We start from the raw sequence: 12088 nt of genomic DNA, 5'->3' as shown, positions 1-12088 counted from the left end.
ATCGAGTTACGCCTACCAAGACCGAATCTTAGTGGAGGCACAGAACGGGCTGTGAAAGCCCTGACTTTTGATATTGACCTTTCGCAGTTCCCCGTTGAATGAATAATGTTACAAGTTTTTTTATTATGTTTTTATTTTCATTGAAGTTGACTATAGGTTTGTAATAAATGAAATTTGATCAAAAAGTGCACTGTGTCCCAGAGTACCCTTAACCGTGTCCCAGAGTACCTTGGGGTCAGGGTACTCTGGGACAGAAGAGGAGGGTTCGGAAAATCATTGGTACCAAAAAGATAGATTAAGAAAATAATCTACAAAAAATCTGGGAGAAAGCCCAAGCAATTCCACTGAAGTGAGTAGCAGAATCAGGCGATTTGGCCAAAGCGTTCTCCAGATATTGGACATACACTTGAAAATGTCCCAGGGTACCCACATCTCCCCTATATTTATATTTTTTAATATAAAGACAAGTGCGTTTTTAAATTTCCCCGTAGGTGGAGGGGGATTACTATTTGGAGCCTCTCCGTCTAGGAAACGCCTTGATGTCATTGTTATATTTCTTTTATAATCTAAGAATGAGAATTGCTGTTGGTTTTGTTTGATAATAAATTAACCCCATAAAATGCTTATGCTTCCATAGCTTATTTATTTCTTAGGTATGTTAAAATTATATAAGGAAACTCTCAAAATAATAAATATAAAAAAAATCGAATAAAGGGAGTAATAGCTTCAAGTGTAAACAGAGAAAGCATAAACTCATGATTTTTGTTCGATTTCTGGTCCTTTTTCGTCGCCTGTGGTAGCTGCAGAGGAACCAATGCTTTCCACTTTTATGTCCCGCTCAGAATAAGGGCTTTTGTAATATTCTGCTCCGGGGAAAACATATCTCCCAGGACTTTCATACAAGTACCTACCATTTGGCAGCAAATCTGCAACATTTATGTATGTATCTTCATCTTCTTCTTCAAACCCCACTTCATTTATTTCTTCAGTAATAACCTCCGTCTTCCGCGACGAGCTGCCTTCTGATTTAAGTGGAACCTCTGCAATAGACTTGAGAGACAGTTCTGTGGTTGATGTTTCAGTGACAGTTAGCTCTTTTGCTTGCTTCTCCCTGGAATCTTTTGGTAACTGTGTTATTTCAGTAAGAGGTTCTTCCTGGCATAGTTCTTCCCAGTCTTCGCCAAGCATGTGACATAGTGTATTAACGATCACGTCACAATCTCCAAGAAGCTCAACGTCAAATGTCATGTGCCGCAAAGGCTCTCGATTGATGAGAATTTGAGGCACAGATGGTGGAACAGCCGTTGGTATGAAAGCAACGGGTTGAACTTTCAACGATGAACCAATCACAATAAGAAGATCCGACGCTTGCTTGTCGTCTTCCATGGACTGATGAAACGTGTCTGGAAGTCCTTCTCCAAAGAACACTATATCTGGCTTTAAAACAGGTGGAGGTTGAATATTCACTTCTAGTGATCCGAACATCGCCATTACTGCCTCCCGCGTAGAATCATCGATTACTGGATGACACTTCCGACAAATTGGAATTAGCCGTTTCTTAACGTCTTCTTCAATCTCAGAAGACTTCACAGTATTTTGACATCGCATGCAGGTGGCCGTAGAAAAAGAACCATGACATTGCACAACGCGCTGAATCTCTGCGACCTGTTCCATCGTATCTATGTTCTGCGTGTAATTCCGTAAAAGCTTATTTTTCTTTTCAAGTTGACGTATGAATCTATGACAGAGCGAAGGCTTAAATTCGCCAGGCCATAATTCACCGGCAAATTTGAAAAAAGGCCGGGGATCTTTTCGAAAATAGGATATGTCGAACATCGCAGTTGGATCTGGCAAGTCAGGAAAATCTTTTGAAAGACGAGCATACACTCCGTCACGACTTCGAAAATCTGGTATACCACAAGAAACAGAAACACCAGCTCCAGTAAGGACCAGAATCTTATTTGCATTTCGAATCAAATTCAGAACGTTTGTCATAGTTGAAATGTGCTGCAAACGAGTTCGTCTCTCAGGTTCATTCATTAGCGAAATCAGCATCCTCCACAGAGTTGCTTCATCGAAACCCTCAACAGGCATCTTTTCCTCAATATCTGGTATTAAACCTCTAAGTAAGTCTAAGGGAATTTTGTCTTCTGACATTTTTTCGTGCAGACAGGTACTTTTCCACATTTTTCCAGCCAGGTACTTTTCTGAGTTTTAATGACGTGCGTCGAATCGGCTAAAACTCGATAAAGATTTATTAATTAAATTTTTAAATCTAATTTTAAATTCTTAGTAAACCTCTAAGTAAGTCTAAGGGACTTTTGCCTTCTGACATTTGTTCGTGCAGCCAGGTACTTTTCCACATTTTCCAGCCAGGTACTTTTCTGTGGTTTAATGACGTGCGTCGGATCGGCTAAAACTCGATAAAGATTTATTAATTAGATTTTTGGAAAGGAATGGTTTTTAACATTTAATCGATAATTGCTTATATTCATTTAGTTATACTTATTACAATATTGTAACGCTCTTAGGTCACTCGGTTCGCTGCGCCTTAAGACTGTACTAGCCCAACGGTCAACTGCCTGGCGTGAATCTTGTAGCCACAAGGTAAAGATTATTCGATGCATTAAATATTATTGGATATATTAAAACATTATTTTGAACAATACACAAACTTTAATATATTATATATGGTATCATCAACCAACCTATCCAAATCCACACTATCTTTGGTTTCTGATTCGCCCATTTCACTTTGATACATATTTTTGATTGATGACTCCCCTCCAAATGTTCTTTTCCATACCTGCTCCATAATCATTTCGTCGACTATTCTATCTAATTTCAGGTGACCTACTTTAGTGCTTTTTGGTTCTATCCTGCTAAAATTGCAACAACAGTTACACTTCGAATGGTGTTTAGCTGTATCTCTCCTTTCTTCGTTTGTTAGTCTTAATGATCTACAACGATCCTGCTTAGTGTTAACGGATACTCTAGTTGTAATGGATACTCTAGTTGTCCCTGCGCCTAGCCAAATGCACATTTTTTTGGAAAAATCTTCGGGTCCATGTCGCAGTACTCGCAGAGCCCTTCAATCAAATTCCTTTTACTTGGACCTAAAACTAAAATTTCACTATATCCCTTTTCTATACAATCTATACATTCTCCCTTTAGTAACTGAAATGCTCCGTCACTAAGACGAAGTGCCAACCCCATTGTGGTTGCTGCCAGTACCCATTTAAATAAAAATTCTTGCACTAAATATACTTTTTCCACTAATTGGTCATAGGTTGGTAATAAGACACTTAGATTTTCCATTATTTACAACAAATCTATATAGATATAAAAATAAGTTGTCTGTCTGTTATGTCTGTTACGCCAGATTATATCTTTTACTAGCTGTTGGGATGGCGCTTCGCGCCACCCCAACACCTAGTTGGTGGGGGCGCTTCGCGCCCCCCAAGCCCCCCGTGCGCGTAAGTCGTTACGCGCAATATTAGTTACGTGCCATTGTAGTTGTGTCCTTGTGTCCCACCTGTGAATAAAGATAGATGTGTCCCCGTCGTCATTTATATATTCCCTTGTGCCCCCTGGCATCCCCGTTGTAGTTGTATATTCCCTGTGTCCCGGTCGTCATTTGTGTTCCGGTGTCCCGGTCTGTAGTGTCATCTTATAATGACGTCATATACAAAGCCTTATCTACTTATAATGCCGTTATATGCAAACCCACAAACAAACAAACATACCTACAAACAACTTTTTACACCTTTTACAACTTTTTTAGTTTTCTTTTTTAGTTTTTCATTTTTAGTTTTTCTTTTTTTTAGTTTTGTAGCTTTTTTATTTTTTTAGCTTTTTTTCTTTTTAGTTTTCTACCTTTTTTATTTTTTGCTTTTTTTTAAAGTTTTTTCTTTTTAGGTTTTTTCTTTTTTTAGCTTTTTCGCGCCATATTAGTTAAGCGCCATTGTAGTTGTGTCTCTGTGTACCACCTGTGAATATAGATAGATATGTATATGTTTTTAACTACGCAAAACTTGCGAATATACAACATTCTTCGCTGTCCCATTGTCTGGGCATATAAATAGATTGTCAGGTTTACCGACTCTTGAACATGCAACATATAATTGTCCATGGGGAGAACAATCCGTATCCAGATCTATACCTCATTATTCTAATGAATAATGGCGCGAAGCGCCACCACCCCAACACCTAGTTGGTGGGGGGCGCTTCTCCCCCCCAAGCCCCCCTGTGCGCGTAAGTCGTTACGCGCCATATTAGTTACGCGCCATTGTAGTTGTGTCCCTGTGACCCACCTCTGAATATATATATATATATATATATATATATATATATATATATATATATATATATATATATATATATGTATATTTTTAACTACGTAAAATATGCAGATATACAACATTCTTTGCTGTCCCATTGTCTGTCCATATAAATAGATTGTCAGGTTTACCAACTCTTGAACATGCAACATAATAATTGTCCATGGGAAAACAATCCGTATTCAGATCTATACCGCATTTTTCTAACGATTGATTGCCCTTGAGCTTTGTTGATGGTGATTGCTAATTGAGCTTTGTTGATGGTGATTATTCTAATGAATAATGGCGCGAAGCGCCACCACCCCAACACCTAGTTGGTGGGGGGCGCTTCTCCCCCCCCAAGCCCCCCTGTGCGCGTAAGTCGTTACGCGCCATATTAGTTACGCGCCATTGTAGTTGTGTCCCTGTGTCCCACCTGTGAATATATATATATATATATATATATATATATATATATATATATATATATATATATATATATATATATATATATACATATATATATATATATATATATATATATATATATATATATATATATATATATATATATATATATATATATGTATATATGTATATTTTTAACTACGTAAAATATGCAGATATACAACATTCTTTGCTGTCCCATTGTCTGTCCATATAAATAGATTGTCAGGTTTACCAACTCTTGAACATGCAACATAATAATTGTCCATGGGAAAACAATCCGTATTCAGATCTATACCGCATTTTTCTAACGATTGATTGCCCTTGAGCTTTGTTGATGGTGATTGCTAATCGAACATTCCCTGTGCCCCGTCGTCATTTATATATCCCCTTGCGCCCCCGGCGTCCCCGTTGTAGTTGTGTCCCTGTGTCCTTGTCGTCATTTATATTCCCTGTGTCCCGGTCGTCATTTGTGTCCCGGTATCCCAGTCTGTAATCTCTCTTTGAGTGTCCCGGTCGTCATTTATATTCCCTCTGTCCCGGTGTCCCGGTCTGTAATTTCTCTTTGGGGTGTCCCGGTCGTCATTTGTGTCCCGATGTCCCGGTCTATAGTATCATCTTATAATGACGTCATATACAAAGCCTTATATACTTATAATGACGTCAAATGCAAACCCACAAACAAACAAACATGCATATATACAACTTATTTTTATATATATAGATACAGTTTCTTCTTTAGTTTTCTTTTTCTTTTTTAGTTTTTTCTTTTTTTTAGTTTCTTCTTTTTATTGATTTGTTTTCTTCAATTTGTCAATGTTCATTCTAACATTGACACTTGGAAAAATCTTTACGTGCCAAGCATGCTAAAGCTCCAACAATTTATATTAAACCTCAAAATTTGGGGTATCTGTTCTAAGGTTTTCGAATTACTTTAATCTATTGTCAAAATATATTGAAATATTTATGCAATTCCCAGTTTTTTTTAGTTCTTTCTTTTTTTTTAGTTTTTTTAGCTTTTTTAGTTTTTTTTTCTTTTTAGTTTTTTATTTTTTTACGTTTTTTCTTTTTAGGTTTTTTCTTTTTTTAATTTTTTTAATTTTTAATTTTTTCTTTAGTTTTTTCTTTTTAGTTTTTTTTTTTAGTTTTTTACCATTTTTCTTTTTTCGAATTACTTTAATCTATTGTCGAAATATTTATGCAATTTCCTGTTTTTACATTCCAGTTTGTTTTCTTTTATATATATCTATCTATATATATATAAATAAGTTGTTTGTCTGTCTGTCGACTGACGTCATGTTTGTGTGTCGACTGACGTCATGTTTGTCGACTGACGTATCTATCTATCTATATATATAAAAATAAGTTGTCTGTCTGTGGATCAGGTGACGTCATGTTTTTGTGTCGACTGGCGTCATGAAGTTAGTTGTCGTCATTTTTGCTATGACGGTGACGTCATTAAAGATATTTAAGACATATATGTTCACGTAAAAATCTATTAATGTTTAAGTTTAAAATGACTGATGAACTTACAATGGCAAAAGCCGATGAAGATGCTCAAAGAGTCTATGCCAAAAAACTAGCTGCTGATAGAGAAAGTCAGAAAAGAAAGCGTGCCGAGGAATCAAAAGAACAGCAAGGAAACAGGCTTGAGGCTAAAGAACGCAAAACCGCGCAGTTAGATGAAGATCCACCTGGACAGCGAGAGTCAAAACATATCAAAACTGAAAATGATAGCGATGATGATTGGGTTTGGGATATTGACTTGGATAAGGTCATCAATGCCTACCAGATTTTAGTTAAAAAAAAAACAAAGGTTCGGCGATATGTATTTCATAGTGAAGCTGAAAAATAAAGAAGAAAAAGAAAACTGAAAAAAGAAAAAAATGTAAAAAACATGACGACCGGGACACAGGGAATATAAATGACGACCAGGACACGCTGAAAAATAAAGAAGAAAAAGAAAACTGAAAAAAGAAAAAATGTAAAAAAACTAAAAAATGCTAAAAAGAAAAAACACTCAAAGAGAAATTACAGACCGGGACAGAGGGAATATAAATAACGACCGGGACACTCAAAGAGAAATTAAAGACTGGGATACCGGGACACAAATGACGACCGGGACACAGGGAATATAAATGACGACCAGGACACAGGTATTTAAGAATATCGTTCAAAGACAAATTTTTAATTGTAAGAAGACCGTTGAAAGAGAAATTTCTAATTGTAAAATGACTGAAGAACCTACAATAGCAACACACGAGGAAGCTGCTCAAAACGAATGTATTCAAGCCGAAGTAGCTGAGTTGGTAAAGCGTTATGTTTCAGGTTCTAGGTCCGAGATGCTCCAGGTTTGAACCTTGGCTTTAGCATTAATGCAAAAGAAGAAAAAAACTAAAAAAGGTAAAAACTACAAAAAAAACTAAAAAGAATATATAATATATAGAATATATATATATATATATATATAAGATATATATATATATATATATATATATATATATATATATATATATATATATATGTATATATATATATATATATATATATATATATATATATATATATATATATATAATATATATATATATATAAGAATATATATATATATATATATATATATATATATATATATATATATATATATATATATATATATATATATATATATATATATATATATCTTCTATATATATAAAAATAAGTTGTCTGTCTGTCTGTCTGTGGATGGATCAGGTGACGTCACCTGAAAAAACTGGATCAGGTGACGTCAAAACTGAAAAAACTAAAAAAGGCAAAAACTACAAAAAGAACTAAAAACTAATAAAAAAAATAAAAAAGCTAAAAAACTAAAAAAACTAAAAAAAGGCAAAAACTGCAAAAAAAACTAAAAACTAATAAAAAAGCTAAAAAACTAAAAAAACTAAAAAAAGGCAAAAACTACGAAAAAAACTAAAAACTAATAAAAAAAATAAAAAAGCTAAAAAACTAAAAAACTAAAAAAACTAAAAAAAAGGTAAAAAACGAAAAAAAACTAAAAACTAAAAAAAAGGGAAAAAACTGAAAAATAAGCTAAAATAAAGGTAAAAACCAATAAAAAACTAAAAAAAAACTGAAAAAACTAAAAAAAGGCAAAAACTACAAAAAAACTAAAAACTAATAAAAAAAGTAAAAAAGCTAAAAAACTAAAAAAAATAAAAAAACTAAAAAAAGGTAAAAAACTAAAAAAAATAAAAAATAAGAAAAAACTAAAAAAAGGAAAAAGTGAAAAATAAGCTAAAGATCTGTGGATCGTGGATCAGGTGACGTCACCTGAAAAAACTGGATCAGGTGACGTCAAAACTGAAAAAACTAAAAAAGGCAAAAACTACAAAAAAAAACTAAAAACTAATAAAAAAAATAAAAAAGCTAAAAAACTAAAAAAACTAAAAAAAGGCAAAAACTACAAAAAAAACTAAAAACTAATAAAAAAGCTAAAAAACTAAAAAAACTAAAAAAAGGCAAAAACTACAAAAAAAACCAAAAACTAATAAAAAAAATAAAAAAGCTAAAAAACTAAAAAAACTAAAAAAACTAAAAAAAGGTAAAAAACTAAAAAAACTAAAAACTAAAAAAACTAAAAAAAAAGGAAAAAACTGAAAAATAAGCTAAAATAAAGGTAAAAACCAATAAAAAACTAAAAAAAAACTGAAAAAACTAAAAAAAGGCAAAAACTACAAAAAAACTAAAAACTAATAAAAAAAGTAAAAAAGCTAAAAAACTAAAAAAACTAAAAAAACTAAAAAAACTAAAAAAAGGTAAAAAACTAAAAAAAATAAGAAATAAAAAAAAACTAAAAAAAAAAGGAAAAAACTGAAAAATAAGCTAACATAAAGGTAAAAACCAATAAAAAACTAAAAAGAAAAAAAGGAAAAAACTAAAAAAAATTTTCATCTAAAAAACTAAAAAAAACTAAAAAAGGTAAAAACTAAAAGAACTAAAAAAGAAAAAAATAAATGACGACACTCAAAGAGAAAAAAACTAAAAAAAACTAAAAAAAGGCAAAAACTACAAAAAAAACTAAAAACTAATAAAAAAAATAAAAAAGCTAAAAAACTAAAAAAACTAAAAAAACTAAAAAAAGGTAAAAAACTAAAAAAACTGAAAACTAAAAAAAACTAAAAAAAAGGAAAAACTGAAAAATAAGCTAAAATAAAGGTAAAAACCAATAAAAAACTAAAAAAAACTGAAAAAACTAAAAAAAGGCAAAAACTACAAAAAAACTAAAAACTAATAAAAAAAGTAAAAAAGCTAAAAAACTAAAAAAACTAAAAAAACTAAAAAAACTAAAAAAAGGTAAAAAACTAAAAAAAATAAAAAATAAAAAAAAACTAAAAAAAAGGAAAAAACTGAAAAATAAGCTAACATAAAGGTAAAAACCAATAAAAAACTAAAAAGAAAAAAAGGAAAAAACTAAAAAAAATGTTCATCTAAAAAACTAAAAAAAACTAAAAAAGGTAAAAACTAAAAGAACTAAAAAAGAAAAAAATAAATGACGACACTCAAAGAGAAAGCGACCAGGACAAAAGGAATGTTCGATTAGCAATCAACAAAGCACCGGGACACAGGGAGTATAAATGACGACCAGGACATCTATATATATAAAAATAAGTTGTCTGTCTGTCTGTCTGTGGATGGATCAGGTGACGTCACCTGAAAAAACTGGATCAGGTGACGTCAAAACTGAAAAAACTAAAAAAGGCAAAAACTACAAAAAAACTAAAAACTAATAAAAAAAATAAAAAAGCTAAAAAACTAAAAAAACTAAAAAAAGGCAAAAACTACAAAAAAAACTAAAAACTAATAAAAAAGCTAAAAAACTAAAAAAACTAAAAAAGGCAAAAACTACAAAAAAAACTAAAAACTAATAAAAAAAATAAAAAAGCTAAAAAACTAAAAAACTAAAAAAAAGGTAAAAAACGAAAAAAACTAAAAACTAAAGAAAACTAAAAAAAAGGAAAAAACTGAAAAATAAGCTAAAATAAAGGTAAAAACCAATAAAAAACTAAAAAAAAACTGAAAAAACTAAAAAAAAGGCAAAAACTACAAAAAAAACTAAAAACTAATAAAAAAAGTAAAAAAGCTAAAAAACTAAAAAAACTAAAAAAACTAAAAAAAGGTAAAAAACTAAAAAAAATAAAAAATAAAAAAAAAAACTAAAAAAAAGGAAAAAACTGAAAAATAAGCTAAAGATCTGTGGATCGTGGATCAGGTGACGTCACCTGAAAAAACTGGATCAGGTGACGTCAAAACTGAAAAAACTAAAAAAAGGCAAAAACTACAAAAAAAACTAAAAACTAATAAAAAAAATAAAAAAGCTAAAAAACTAAAAAAACTAAAAAAAGGCAAAAACTACAAAAAAAACTAAAAACTAATAAAAAAGCTAAAAAACTAAAAAAACTAAAAAAAGGCAAAAACTACAAAAAAAACTAAAAACTAACAAAAAAAATAAAAAAGCTAAAAAACTAAAAAAACTAAAAAAAGCTAAAAAACTAAAAAAACTAAAAAAAACTAAAAAAAGGAAAAAACTGAAAAATTAGCTAAAATAAAGGTAAAAACCAATAAAAAACTAAAAAAAATGAAAAAACTAAAAAAAGGCAAAAACTACAAAAAAACTAAAAACTAATAAAAAAATTAAAAAAGCTAAAAAACTAAAAAAAACTAAAAAAACTAAAAAAACTAAAAAACTAAAAAAAGGTAAAAAACTAAAAAAAATAAAAAATAAAAAAAAACTAAAAAAAAAGGAAAAAACTGAAAAATAAGCTAACATAAAGGTAAAAACCAATAAATAACTAAAAAGAAAAAAAGGAAAAAACTAAAAAAAATTTTCATCTAAAAAACTAAAAAAAACTAAAAAAGGTAAAAACTAAAAGAACTAAAAAATCAAAAAATAAATGACGACACTCAAAGAGAAAGCGACCAGGACAAAAGGAATGTTCGATTAGCAATCAACAAAGCACCGGGACACAGGGAGTATAAATGACGACCAGGACATAAGTAAAAAAAAAAATTAACAAAACTAAAAAGAAGTTAAAAACTACAAAAAAACTAAAAAGAAAAAAAAACTAAAAACTAATAAAAAAACTAAAAAATCTAAAAATCTAAATAAACTAAAAAAGAAAAAAAAGGAAAAAAATAAAGGAGAAAAACAAAACTAAAAAACGAATGTATATACAGACCGGTACACCGGGATACAAATGACGACCGGGACACAGGGAATATAAATGATGACCGGGACACAGGGACACAACTACAACGGGGACACCGGGGGAAACAGGGGGATATAAATGACGACCGGGACAAAAAAACTAAAAAGAAAAAAAACTAAAAACTAATAAAAAAACTAAAAAATCTAAAAATCTAAATAAGCTAAAAAAGAAAAAAAAAGAAAAAAATAAAGGAGAAAAACAAAACTAAAAAACGAATGTATATACAGACCGGGACACCGGGATACAAATGACGACCGGGACACAGGGAATATAAATGACGACCGGGACACAGGGACACAACTACAACGGGGACACCGGGGGAAACAGGGGGATGTAAATGACGACCGGGACACCGGGACAGGGAATGGTCGATTAGCAATCACCATCAACAAAGCTCAAGGGCAATCATTAGAATCATGAGGTATAGATCTGAATACAGATTGTTTTCCCATGGACCATTATATGTTGCATGTTCAATAGTCGGTAAACCTGACAATCTATTTATATGCAAAGACAATGGGACAGCAAAGAATGTTGTATATTCGCAAGTTTTACGTAGTTAAAACCATATATATATATATATATATATATATATATATATATATATATATATATATATATATATATATATATATATATATATATATATATATATATATATATATATATATATATATATATATATATATATATATATATATATATATATATATATATATATATTCACAGGTGGGACATAGGGACACAACTACAATGGCGCGTAACTATTATGGCGCGTAACGACTTATGCGCGCGGGGGGGCTTGGGGGGGCGCGAAGCGCCCCCACCAACTAGGTGTTGGGGTGGCGCGAAGCGCCACCCCAACAGCTAGTATATATATATATATGTATATATATATATATATATATATATATATATATATATATATATATATATATATATATATATATATATATATATATATATATATATATATATATATATATCTTCTATATATATAAAAATAAGTTGCCTGTCTCTGTAACGATGACTCTGGTCAAACATTTTCAGATCAATTGCTGGCAATTGGAAACG

General features: G+C 30.6%; 1 protein-coding gene across 1 annotated transcript; it reads right to left on the bottom strand.

Moving 5' to 3' along the window:
* Positions 1–548: 548 nt before the first annotated feature.
* LOC136026426 (NAD-dependent protein deacetylase sirtuin-1-like) lies at positions 549–2470 on the bottom strand. Its single transcript, XM_065703007.1, has one exon. It carries the CDS (start codon positions 2185–2187, stop codon positions 754–756), a length of 1434 nt encoding a protein of 477 aa, XP_065559079.1. The 5' UTR covers positions 2188–2470; the 3' UTR covers positions 549–753.
* Positions 2471–12088: the final 9618 nt, after the last annotated feature.

The sequence above is a fragment of the Artemia franciscana genome, chromosome 4 (assembly GCF_032884065.1).
Source record: "Artemia franciscana chromosome 4, ASM3288406v1, whole genome shotgun sequence".
In the NCBI taxonomy this organism is placed as follows: Eukaryota; Metazoa; Arthropoda; class Branchiopoda; order Anostraca; family Artemiidae; genus Artemia; species Artemia franciscana.
Note: the sequence above shows the minus strand (reverse complement) of the source record. Positions and strands in the feature narration are given on the sequence as shown.